General features: G+C 32.8%; 1 protein-coding gene across 1 annotated transcript; it reads right to left on the bottom strand.

The window, feature by feature from the left end:
• Nucleotides 1-1,674: 1,674 nt before the first annotated feature.
• LOC149904426 (cytochrome P450 4c3-like) lies at nt 1,675-5,428 on the bottom strand. Its single transcript, XM_090107053.1, has 8 exons — nt 5,320-5,428; nt 4,992-5,183; nt 4,292-4,488; nt 3,939-3,999; nt 3,329-3,527; nt 2,696-2,847; nt 2,405-2,581; nt 1,675-1,880 (listed from the first exon to the last, which is right to left on the bottom strand). Exons 1-8 carry the CDS (start codon nt 5,426-5,428, stop codon nt 1,714-1,716), a joined length of 1,254 nt encoding a protein of 417 aa, XP_089963179.1. The 3' UTR covers nt 1,675-1,713.
• Between the last annotated feature and the right edge of the window lie 8,287 nt (nt 5,429-13,715).

Here is a 13,715-nt window from a genome sequence, read left to right on the forward strand (position 1 = left end):
CACTTTTTCACACAATTAGGTACACATTAATTATTATCTTTAATTTACAAACGAAAAAACAAACACGTATTCGAATACCGTGTATTTTTCCTTCGTTGCATTTCTCGATAAAAATAAAAAACGGACGGTTGTAAAAGTGTACAGCAGTGAATGGTTCATTTGTTTTTTGTCAACAAACCAGATTTTTCCAATTAGCATTCGGTTGTAGCGAAACCCACTCTAGGGCTTAGCGGAATACATGCAAATGAAGTATTCAAATGTTGACTTTAGAACGGACGAACGCATTGTTTTCATTCGGTTGATTTAATTTTGAAAGCAACTTAATTAGGTTAATATTATTTATAATTTTATTACTATTTAATGATGAACAAGTAACATTTCTCTTACTCTTATATTGGAGCAATACGAATAAACTTATAGCCCCTAATATGTACTCTATTTGCGTAGATATTAATTGACTGATATCTACAATCTAAAACAATAATGTTATTCTCCTTGATTCTACCTATATCACAGACTAAAATCACAATCATGAAACTAAAAATGACCAACTATTTTACTGTTAGTAGCTACTGGTATACATGCAAATGGCCATAACTCGTTTGCATAAACTTTTAGTGCAGCTCTGAACACAGATGATAAATTGTACAATATAACCATCCATTTCATTCCTACTTTGAGTGTAAAAGTTCTGGCCATTTGTCATGTCTGAATATTTACTTTTTGAAATATAAATGTTTTGTTCAACAATACTGTGAATAAATGTTTGTTTAAAATATTGGTACAATTGTACGTAATTAATTAAAACCGATAATCGAAACTTAATTATTGTCAATAATAAATTTAAATAAGGCTTTTCATTTTATTCTACTGAATAAATATAAACTGATTTTAATTAATAAATATTAGCTGCTTCGTACCTTTATGACAATAAAATTCCTCCCCGATAGATTTAGCTCGATTCACGTCAACGCTTTATTGTGTATAAAATTATTACAAACAATGAACATCAATTACAGAAGTTTAAACGCTTCTGGGCTCACAACTAGATCAGCGCTTTTGGTACTAAATCAGTTGAAATGAACAGTTGGGAAACTAGGAACTAACCGAGATATTTATCGCCTTCCGAGATTCACCAAGTTCGTGACCCGATTCCTTTACTATAAGCAAATAAAAAGGAAAAATCTTGGTGTCATGCTCACCGCTTTACTCCCAATAAAATTCCCCGTTATTGACCATAACCGTTGAACTAAGAATACCTAATAAAAGCATAAGATGGTATAAAAATATCCATCCAATTAACCTTTTATTAGCCTCGGGAAATGGAAAAACTTAGTTCGTCGTGGTGGACCCTGGGGCTTGAAATAAAAGTTTTAATTGATTGCTTCATGCAATTATCTCAAGACAAGAACAATGGGCGATGGTTGGATAAATATTTTTCATAACTCTATTAGTATTTTCCATTTTATATTTTGCCAAGTTTTGGGTTAAATTTTGTCGGTTCTTAAGATTAAAATAAGGTCAACGAGGCTTTGAAGATTAACAATAAGATATCAAAGGCTACAGTTTAATATTATATTTAACATAATACAAACATAACAATATGTACATACACATGAAATTATAAAATATATCCGAAAATTTTATAGTTTTATACAAATTTACACACACTTTAGTACCTTTTAACTATAGGGAAAAATAACAATACAACTTTTAACGGTATTCTAGTGCAACTCTATAGCCATCTTTAGCTTTCATCATAAGAGTGAAGTCACACTCCATCGTTGGAGCAGGGCCGCTTTCCTCTTCACCGACGATTTTGAACCTTCGTAGTATAGCAATAAGCGATATTTTGACTGACATCAAGGCATACTGGTAACCTGAAATTTTCGTTTCTTATTCTAACTATCGATAAGTCTTTAAATCTTAGACAAATACTTCGGGGACGGAATTTGAAATACGTATCTAGTATGAGCTATGTAGTAAAAATTCATTTCTATGACAAAAAATGAACAGCCAGTGATAACAATTAAATATGTATTATCTAATAGATTTTAAACGTGTAAAGGATTATGAACTCAGTATATTGCGAGCTTTGATTTTTCTACGATAAGTGGAAACCTCAAATATAATTTACTTACATATTATTTCTTTTATTGTTGCCTGCGTATAATTGGGTCCTGGCCATTCCATAATAGGATAGTAATAGAGAGCATATATTACATAGATAGGGATTGTTCCCAGGGCTTTTGTCAGTTGACTAAGATAAATGTATGTTTTTTCCTTACACAGAAATAAATTATCAGAGTCTGTTTTGTGTCCAATAATGAAAACAGGAACACAACGACTACAATAGATAACTATCAGCTTATATAAACACAGAATTAGTGAGACAAAATGTTACCGAGGCAATTTCTTGGCCCTGCACTAAAGGGAATCGTTGTTGGACCATATTCGGTATCTTCAAGATGTCTTTCAGGTATGAAACAATCAGCATCTGGACCCCAGGACGCCGGATCCCGGTTTATTCCATAAATCGATACCAATACACCGGTTTCAGGAGGTAGGATTATACCAGAAGCTGTTTAGAAAGACAAAATCATTAGGTATCGTTTTTGCAAACTACTCTTCGCAAAACTATTAAGACATGAAGGTGTTTAGCATAATATAATGAATGGGTAAGGCTTATGCTTACGTAGTTTGATTTCAGAGTCAGGTTTACGTGCCACCATCGGCACGGGTGGAAATAAGCGCAATGACTCTTTTAACACAGCTCCTAAATATGTTATTTTATGTAGATCATCCGTATTCAAGAGACGGTCAGAATCTCCAAATGCTGCTTTAATCCTAAAATAAAATATTACAGCCTATGATATATAAAAAAAAAAAACCAGATACGTTACCCGCTCTCTATTTTGGCAAGAAAAAACTCAGCTAAGTGCCCGAGTTTCACTTAGTCACGCACCATTCAGCGTCGTGGCTGGACGTTCTTTTTATTTTTTAATCGGCAGTTGTTATTACGAAGTACATGAGTGAGACATGTATTATGTCTCGTGCGTGAGAGTGAAAGAGAGAACAACTGTATTGGTGATAATAAAATAATAAAAAAAATAAAATAAGTAATAGTAAGTAAGTAGGTATGTATTAATCACGCTGTTTTTTAGTGCAATGATGTTGGCGTATGCCGCGTCTACTAGTATAATAGGTCATTGATTACAGCAGTTTGAAAAGAAAAAGTAGTAAAATTAGAATTTAGTTTTAACCTAAAACCTTAGAATCATAAAAGGCAAACTGTTTTTTCTTCCTTAAAATAACATACTAAACTCACTCATCGTAAACTTTTTCCTGGATTTTAGGATATTTAGCCAATAGAAGTAATGTGTTGCATATAGCTATAGCCGATGAGTCTGTCGCTGCAATTAATAGCACCAAAGTTTCTTCACGTATATCCTTGCTACTAAGAACGTTGTTATCTAATAGAAGAAGATGCTCCAAGAAACTACTAGGTTGATTTTTTGTTGCTTGATCTGAAATATTTTAATTTTTATGAAAATAATACGATAAGAGAAAATAAAATATCAATTCGGTATTGCTACCTATCTACTGTTACATAAAAAATAATTAAATGTTTTAATTTAAGCCGTAGATATATATAACATATTTATAAGTACTAAAAGGGCCGATTTTTCAATCTTTGGTTAAATCTTATCCGTTCATTATATTGCTGGTTCTTCTCTATAGATACTGCTTTCCGAATCGGTGGTAAATGTTAAAAATATGTTATGACACATGATAGTATTACACAATAATATACAGAAAGTACCAGATTTTTTAAATGGTTGTGTAATATGATATTTGACGAATAAGATTCGACCGATTCGATTCGAATACCAAGGATTGAAAATTCGGCCCTAATCAATATAATTTTTATCACATACCGATGGAGTTATTATTGTTTCTCTCTTTTTTCTCTAAATTCGCGCGTGTTTGAGCAATAATCTGGAGAATTAAATTGTAGGTAAGTATATTGTATTGGTAGGTAACTAACAAGTGAATAATCAACATAACATTACAATTTTAATTGTAATCGTACTTTATGCAATACGGTACTGTAAGCAATACGGTAGTTATTGTTCTGGATTATGAAGTTTCTTTCTCGCAAAAAAATTAAATGTATTTCGACCACGCGGGAAAAGCCGAGGAAAGATAGTTTATCGTTATTAAAAATGAAGTACAGAATTTAAGTGAAATGTATAAAAAATAAGTGGGTAAAATACACCAATAAAGTTACCTCATCAATTGTCTCATGTGCTATGTCTACATAGTCGTAGAAAATCTTTCCCTGGGACGTCAAGTTATAAATAAAATCAGGCCATAACCAAAAGTGCATCATTCTGTATGTACACAATTGAAATCCCACTGTTATAGCCTCTAAATAAACCTCCAATGGACGTTTTGCGTTTTCTATTTCTACTCCAAATATTGCTTCTGTAATCATAATATAATTCATTCATTCAGAAGTTCCATTCGTTCACAAAAATACAATCATCTACTAACTACTTAAGTAAGTACTTAAGTAAGTGTAAGCTGTATCCTGTAATTTAACTGTATCCTATTCAGTATCTATAGCCTTTATAAAATTAACATTATATCTACGTATTGAAATATAAAAAAACAGCGCCAAAAATGAATCAATTTTAAATCCTTTGAGATAATATCTATGATTGACTCTGCTAATTTATATTCTTAGTAAGTTATAAGTATTACTACTGTACACAATTTAAAGTCTACATTTATGTTAATTTTTTAAATTTCAATAGACTTCTTTTGACTAATATTTGATAAATTGAAGGAATATTTTATAATGCTTTTAGTATAGGTAACGTAAGAACTGCATTAAAGATAACTGCATATAATGTTTCACGTTTCAGAATAACACACAAACCTATAGGTAAATTAAATAATTATAAATAAAAACAAAATTTACATACCAGCACTCGACTTCAAGGAGTATCGGTTAATGTAAGGCCAAAGACTGAATACTCCAGTACCAGCAAAATTTGCTGAAGACATTTGCTCCACAATCCTGAGACTTTGCTTTGAAACCGTGTTTACAAAATTGTTTATATTTTTCGGAGTGAACGCAGAAACCGTAGCTTTTCTACGCTTTTCCCAAATAGGCACTAAAATTGTTAGTTATTTATTTCTTACACATACATTGATGTATCTCAATTAAGAGTTACTATCAAGAGTTGAATTTACAATAAAATTATGGGCTTTTTTTTAATATATTTTAAATATATCATATATATTATATACCTGGTGCGATTACTGTAGCCTTCCCGAGACATGGTTCAATCATAAGCATAATCTCATCCTTTTCCAAGCAGTTCTTTAATACAAATTGCGAATCTTCAAGATTAGTCATATCTGAAATTTATTATTAATTAAAGGAACATATAAGAATATAAATCCAGATACCTACATAATATGTATAAATTATAGCTACACTTGTAATTAATGTTAATTATATTTCATTGTATCAAGTGGTTAATTACCTATATAATTAATTAGGTATATATTGCAATTATGCAATTAACCATTTAAATTTGTTAAATCATTTATTAGAATGTGAATTAGAATGTGTGAATACTTACAAATATAAAGCTTTGGGCCAAGCCACAGTTTGGCATGGCCTCCATTCATGTGACAGAAAGGAGTGTAATCCGTAATTACTCGCATCATCACTGTAAAAAATGTAAAATATTAACTAGAAATGCCAAATTCTACTGTTTTATCTAAATAATTTGTGAGGTTAATTCTGTTTATTTTATTGAAAATATAAATAAATAAACACAGCATCAGATTAAACATTGTAATCGTGCAAGAAGGCACTTCTTCTGAAGGCATAGGAAATTTCTTATGGGCTGATCCAATAAAATATAAAATAAGTGTATAATTAAGCATGGTGACCGTTGATATACAGTCACCTTCAGTCAGTCAGTCTGTGTTCCCCGACGAGTACCTACAACATGGAGGTCTTTAAGAAAAGAGTGATAACGGGTACATTACATACTGGGCACTTACCATTCTGAGCATCGAAAGAAAATTGAAGTAGGCCAAGAAAAGAATTAATGTCAGGTGGCTCCGGGATACGGGATGCTAACTGGTATAACCTTCGACGTTTGTATCTAAAGACTATATAAAACACTAACAAACCCACTAACAAAGCTATGAAATTCATTTTGTACGTGCGTACAGTGCAGTGTGTAAAGTGTGCACTTTCCTGGATTTATCAACAATGAAGACGCAGAGTTGTAGCAGTGCTATTTAAAAGATCATCGAATTAACATATCTTAGTTAAAAATCAGCACTCACTAATTATTTTTAAATGTTTCAATACAATAATTATCATTTAACTGTATAAGTAATGTTCATAAAATCAGGGTTACCTAATACGTTAAATTTTATTAAATAATAAAATATGGAAGTTTAACATCGCGCTGCGACCATTTCACCAAAAATAATAATCCTTTCAATGCTTCAACTTAAAAAAAAAACTATCGTATAAAATGTAGATGCCACGTGCACTAAGTCCGCGTTCATAATGAATGATGCGTGCGTTCGGGTCAATTGTTTACGTCAAACCGCCCGATTTTTTTTAAATGTACATTCATTAAAGCACTCATTAGAACATATAAACATGAACAGATAAATCATTCATTGAATCTATCTTGCCGACAGAAACGAAGTGTTCTGATGAAAACGCCGTTTTCCAATAACATCGGAATTAGGTACCTACCTATTAGGGTAAGGTTGCTCAAGTCGTACCCCCTAAGGTAATTATGCTATAATATTCACGACAATTGAAATAATACAAAATAATCCACATTTACAGAATCTTTATTTAGTTGTCTATTATTAAAAAATCAAAGAAACTTACAATGTTAATATTAAAATATATATTTTAACGTTTTTCAAAAACATACCTTCGGTACGATTAAGGCGCCTAGTTGCCTAATTCGTACCACATACAGCCTAAGTCGTACTTAGAAAATACACTTTAGTGAAGATATAATAAACTATATAGAAAAATTCTTAATAATAAGAGATCAATTTTAAGTAAGTTAAAATTACAAATAATTCAGTCTAAGATTAACTTAAGCATATTATTTGGTAATTATTTTAGTGAATAACAAAATCTTAGACCTAAATAGAAGTACGAGTAAAGAATTTTGAACAGGTACGACTTAAGCATACTTATCTTTGAGGTTGAAAAATAAAATTACTAACACAACCTAAAAATTTTCTCCTATTTGAGTATGCCCAAACGATTGACAGATAAGCATTAAAAATCGTTGTAAACAAAGACAAAATATAAAGATAACATTCCTGCCGTAAAAAGCTTATGAATGAGTCGTTAATTTTACATGAAAAGTGATAAAAAACTTCCTTTTTGAATTATTTTCGCTGCACGAAGCCGACCGCCTGACCACTTGTTTACGCTTGCTCGCGCGACTAAATAGTTCACGTTAACAACACTAGATGGCCCAATTCAATGGTATCAGACGAGATATTGGTGGGGTACGACTAACGCCGTGGTACGACTTGAGCAACCTTACCCTACTTAATTTATTTTTTCTTAAATTAATGCAGCTGATAATAATAGCTTTCATAGCTTTTCTTTGGAGATTCGTGAGATGGCTATATAAGAATTTTTCATAATATTAAGTCAAACAGTAGAATTATAAACAGTTAAGCGCGTCACACACGGTGAAGATACTATAATATACTAGCGGTCCGCCCCGGCTTCGCCCGTGGTACATATTTCGCAATAAAAGGTAGCCTATGTTCTTTCTCAGGGTCTATAGATTATCTGTGCCAAATTTCATCAAAATCGGTCAAGTAGTTTATGCGTGAAAACCATACATACATACATACATACAAACCTTTCCTCTTTATAATATTAGTATAGATTACATTAGTAGTTACGCAATGACAAAAAGAAAAATGATGGTCAAAACGCTGATACCGGAATAATACCGGAATAATACCGGTAATATACCGGAAATATTATAGTATCTTCACCGTGTGACGCGCTTTACTCGAGAAAGATAAAACACAAGTATTGCAGAATTGTAATGCAGAAAGTATCTGAAAATTTTCTAAAATACATTACTGATAATATTTTATATTATATGAGTTAATCGACGAGTTCATTAGCCTGTGTACTGTGTAGGTTACATAAAAAAGAATTATACATATTAGCTGCTCCTCCCGGCGAGAAATATTTTTGTAAGCTTCCTGCCTTCCTAATTATTAATATCCGTCAACCTTTCTTGTGTTATAAGTGGTGTAACTAAAAAAAAATACATATTTATAGGCAGGTTATCGTAAGTAGACAGATATCTATAATATGTAGATTATACCAACTGTTGAAACATTTAGGTACTTTTAAAGTCTTTCTTTCGAATTGGTTTTATACCTATGTAACATCAATCAATTAATTTCTTTTAAACATACCTATATTGAAAGTTTATTAATCACTAACTAGCGACCTGCCCCGGCTTCGCACGGGTGCAATGCTGATACGTAGTATATTATTATTAGTCTGTGCTGATACTAAATACACTACAGAAAAACTGTGAACGTTGTATATAAAAACATAGCGGCCCGCTCCGGCTTCGCATGGGTATAAAATAGATAGCCGGGCGGCCGGCCGGTACCGCCGCAAACGCTACGTCCCGCAATTTTTAAATCTGTAATATCTTCGAAAATATTCACTTAAATCATACGGTGTAAAGGGCCATATAGATCTATATTAAATGAAAAATGTATTCAAGGTAGTTAATTGGTTAAGGATTAATGCTGTATTGGTTAAAATCGCATCGAAAATTAGCCATTATTTGTCGTAAAAAGTAAATGACAAAAAAAAGTTATTGTGGGTTATCCATAAGAGATAGACATATACCATCGCGGACTTTTCTGTAGACCTTTTCAATGTGTATAATACTTAGTACATTATTTTGATAAAACTCGTAGGGTTCAGCCTGCGTTTGCAATGTAAGCGGAAAAAATGTAATTTTTTACGACATCACATTAGAAACCTCAAAAATAACAGTACTTCTCCACTATTTAATGGATGTTATTATACATATAAACCTTTCTCTTGAATCACTCTATCTATTAAAAAAAACCGCATCAAAATCCGTTGCGTAGTTTCAAAGATTTAAGCGTACAAAGGGACATAGGGACATAGGGACAGGGAAAGCGACTTTGTTTTATACTATGTAGTGATGATAGTGATAAATATTTAACGTCAAGTCGTCATTATTTTCTGTCCGGCATTAACATACGTTAACGTCTAGACATTGACATTGACCTTAATTGCCTGGACTTTGTTTTGTTTGGAAACTAATGAAATTAATCACGGTTGTCGTTTAACGTCTACAACAAACGTGCATAGAGCTAGAACTAGAGCACGCGCATTCTTTCGCGATCTTTAATTTGTAAGTGAAAACTTGTATTCAGTGTTCAGTATTAGAACATTGCATATAGTATTTTCGTAGGCACTAAGAACAACGAAAGAATGCTCTACACCTGTTTTCACTAAAAGAATTTGACAAAGTGGGGTTAAAATGAGCATTCGCTCGTATGATGTAAATGCACCGTGTTAAACATATTATCTGTTTGTAGAGAAACTAGTGAGCCAGTAATTCAGCTTACTCCATTGTTAAAAACGATATTATGTCATCTATCAATCGATTATGGTAGATTTATTTCGATCACTTGGAAATTTAGGAATGAAATTATCCTACTGATGCCTTAGGCGCGGGACATATACAAGCGGCGCGGCGCGCCTCGGGCGCGCTGCCGGCGCGCCTCGGGCGCGCTGCCGGCGCGCATCGGGCGCGTTGTTGGCGTCCGAAAATGATATTTATATAGAGTGGTTAAATGCATTTTCTTCATGCATAACTTAGTAAAATTATGTTTTTTGTGCTAAAAGAGATTAACATTAATTTGAAAGTAACGATTTTGTTTTGATAATTCCTTGTAAGTAAATAGCGAGGATAACCCCACGATTGCAAATATATCTTTGTTGGAAATGTTGGAATTTACTTGGAAAATTTTATAGTACTTTTAAAGTAATTTTAAAGTAGTACTGGTGTAATGATGGAAGAAAAGAAGGTTAAAATAACACAAAATTCATATTGTACTAGCGGTCCGCCCCGGCTTCGCCCGTGGTACATATTTCGCAATAAAAGGTAGCCTATGTTCTTTCTCAGGGTCTAAAGATTATCTGTGCCAAATTTCATCTAAATCGGTCCAGTACCTAGTTTATGCGTGAAAACCATACATACATACATACATACATACATACAAACCTATCCTCTTTATAATATTAGTATAGATAAAATATGGTTTTCAAACACAGGTTTACATTTAAACCATATAAATCTTATCATTAAAATCTCAGTTCAAAAGTATTTACAGTACTGATCATTCCACAATATTATTACAATTACAAATAAATAAAAAACACAATCAAAATCAGGATTATCTTTATTTCTGACATTGTAAATACATGGGAACTTTCATTATGCTCTTCTTCATTTTCACTTTCCCTTCTGCTATCACCTGTGTAAATCATTTCATCGATTAATTCAATTCACCTTTAAAAACAAAACGAAGAAGGGTATGTAATAGCAGCTCTATATAATTCCACACAGAGAGAACACATTTTTGACTGACAGGCTACCGTCTCCTACCACCCGATTTGTTTTTGATTGTGTATGACCGTGAATTGACCTCTATTTGGATGCGATGGGGGAAGCGCGCCTGCGGTACGCCCGCGGCGCAACCGTGGCGTGCCGCCTCGTCGCCTTTCCAAAATTCTTTCATACAAAATGTATAAGAAGGACGTGGTGCAAAACAGATTCAAGAGGTGCGCTTATGGCACGCCCGCGCCCGCGCCGCTTGTGTTTGACCCGCGCCTTAGAGTTCGGCTGCCGCCGACAAGTAGCGACGGCTGAAGTAGCCTCTGCCGTACACAACATGCCATTCGTCTGTTAGAAAACTTAAATATCCTTTGTCTTCCAATGAAAGTGCCTCCAGAGATTTATGTTTCTCCACTAATCCACACTTGAAGAATTAAGTACCTACTTACCTATAATTCGAATAACTCAGGTAGACAAGAAAAAAATTATCTTGAATAGGTATCCCGCTGCAGATATTTAGGTATAGGTATCTAAGTATTTTATGGTAGATTTATGAGCAAGCTTGTTAGACTTATTCTATTGGATATAAGGGTTTATAGTGTTATTGTACAATCTAATTTTCAGCTAGTAATGATGTTGCCATCGATCCACAATTAACCCGCACAATTTGTGCTGTAAAGTGCAAACTTGTGTTGATTGCTTATCCAATTTTACGGTTGGTTACACTGAGCTCTAAAGAGGCGGCCATTTTCAAACGCTTCAGCCGAAGAATTTTTGTTTAGATAAAAGAATTTTCATTAAGAAAGACTTATTGACTAAATTAACACGAATTTTTTCAGTTAAATATTAATATTTTATTATATTTCTACAAAGTCAGAATAAATCTTTAGGTGCTCTTATAGTTTATGATTTAAATAATTAACTAAAACTTCATCATCAAATACTCGCTTTGAACAAAAATAGAAAAAAGGGTCATTGAGTGTCATCGATTGTAAAACAAACTGTTTTTAAGGGCGATAGGGATTTTATTTAAATATTTATAAGACATAGTACCTACGACATAATGAATTTTACCATTACATCTTCAATATGTGTATTTTACAGTTTATATTAATTATTTCTATAAATTCATTCAAAACCAACTCTTCTATAAGCTCTACAAATTCATTTTCATTCTGCTCAAAATCAAGTTCGTATAATATTATTAGTAAGGCGATGTACTTACACAAGTCATTTACTTTATGGTTTGAGAAAAAGTCAGCACTATTTGTATCTCTTTTCTCCGATAACTCACTGAAAATAATAAAAAGACGCCTGAAAAGCTGCTTTCCTTCTTTCAATCAAGATTTATTATAATATCTTTGAAACTTACGGATCTAACACACTTTTGTTTTATAAATAATTTAATATAACTCATTGATATTCATTTCGTAAAGTCTGCCTCAATTGTTTGAAAGATTCAGAAACATAGAGTAGAGTGTAGGTACTCCTTAAATTTAAGCAAATTATATAATTCTGTGTACATGTTACATAGCAGTATTAGCTATTTCCTACCTATTATTTTTGTTACGTTTTATATTAAAGTAAATCTATAAATCCATACTAATATTATAAATGCGAAAGTAACTCTGTCTGTCTGTCTGTTACTCAATCACGCCTGAACTACTGAACCAATTTGCATGAAATTTGGTATAGATATATTTTGATACCCGAGAAAGGACATAGGATAGGTTTTATCCTGGAAATCCTATGGGAACGGGTTTTTCTCTGAAAACGCGGGCGAAGCCGCGGGCGGAAAGCTAACAATTAAAATAAATGACTTGTACTTGGCATACTTAAGCTCTAAAAAAAAGGCTTTTTTACGGTTTTTACTTTTTAATTAATTCTAATAGCACTAAAAAAACTATGCATTATTAATATATTTATCCTTAGCGTGTATAGGTAAACCAGAATCTGATGGCAATTAGGGAAATCAAAATTTTGAGTGTGCAATACTAGGGAAAATGGACTGAACGATCTTGATACTGTTGAAATTTATATTTATTATTTATGGCATTCAAATGCTTTATAAATATAAATTTATAAAGAATAGAAAAAATTCGATCACGAGGCGGGACTCGAACCCGCATCCTTTCGTGCCATTCCGGGGCGGATGTCTGACCAATTCAGCCACACCCGCCAGAGCAATCGAATTTATTCTATTCTTTCTTAGGTAGGTCTTTGATAGGTAATACATATTATGTATTTACACATACATATATAATATGTATATGACCCCCTCCTTGGTACAGTGGTTGACGCGTGAGCGTTGCACCGAGGGGTGCTGGGTTTGATTCCCGGTGGAGACGACGAAAAAAAAATGTCTCGGTCTGGCAGGACACAGAAGGCTGATCACCTACTTGTCCCTAAAGAAAATCGATCAGTGAAACAGATGTATAATACTGTCTTTGGCATATTATGTAGTTAGATATAAGTTACATATAATGTAAATTATTGACATTATTTAAAAGAGCAACTATGGAGTTTCTTGCCGATTCTTCTCCATAGATACTGCTTTCCGAATCGGTGGTAAATGTTAAAAATACTATGTAATGACGATTCGAAAGTGCTACTAAATAGTAGTCTAATTGAATAAATGAATGTTTGAGTTTGAGTTTGAGTTTGTATATATCTGCCCCTTACCCCACTTGGGGACATGGGACTTCACTCACTCACATATAATATTATGTATTAATAATACACACATTACAAAATTGACTTGGAAAGCTTACAAATACTCCGTCAAGAAATATACATATTATACATAATATCATCCAGAACTGGAAAAAGATTCTAAGTATTCCACTTCCATTTCTAGATCTTCGGATGAAGATGACGATAAAGAAGTGTTTATAATAAAACGCTCTTCGATTATTACTTAAATATCTTGTGTCATATAATCGTTTTCGATTTTTCTGACGTGTTCACAGCATTTCAGTTATTGCCCAATTTCAGAAA

The sequence above is a fragment of the Colias eurytheme genome, chromosome 11, assembly GCF_061535395.1.
Source record: "Colias eurytheme isolate Ceu_HAF_F1 chromosome 11, ilColEury1 Martin Lab GWU primary, whole genome shotgun sequence".
Lineage (NCBI taxonomy): Eukaryota > Metazoa > Arthropoda > Insecta > Lepidoptera > Pieridae > Colias > Colias eurytheme.

Excerpts from the sequence above, each read along its gene's own strand:
- LOC149904426 (XM_090107053.1), bottom strand. The coding sequence starts at position 5,428 with ATGACTAATCTTGAAGATTCGCAATTTGTATTAAAGAACTGCTTGGAA. Across the intron at positions 4,489-4,991 it reads CTCCTTGAAGTCGAGTGCTG|AAGCAATATTTGGAGTAGAA; the intron begins GTATGTAAATTT and ends TTATGATTACAG. Across the intron at positions 1,881-2,404 it reads AGGGCCAAGAAATTGCCTCG|GTTACCAGTATGCCTTGATG; the intron begins GTAACATTTTGT and ends CGAAAATTTCAG.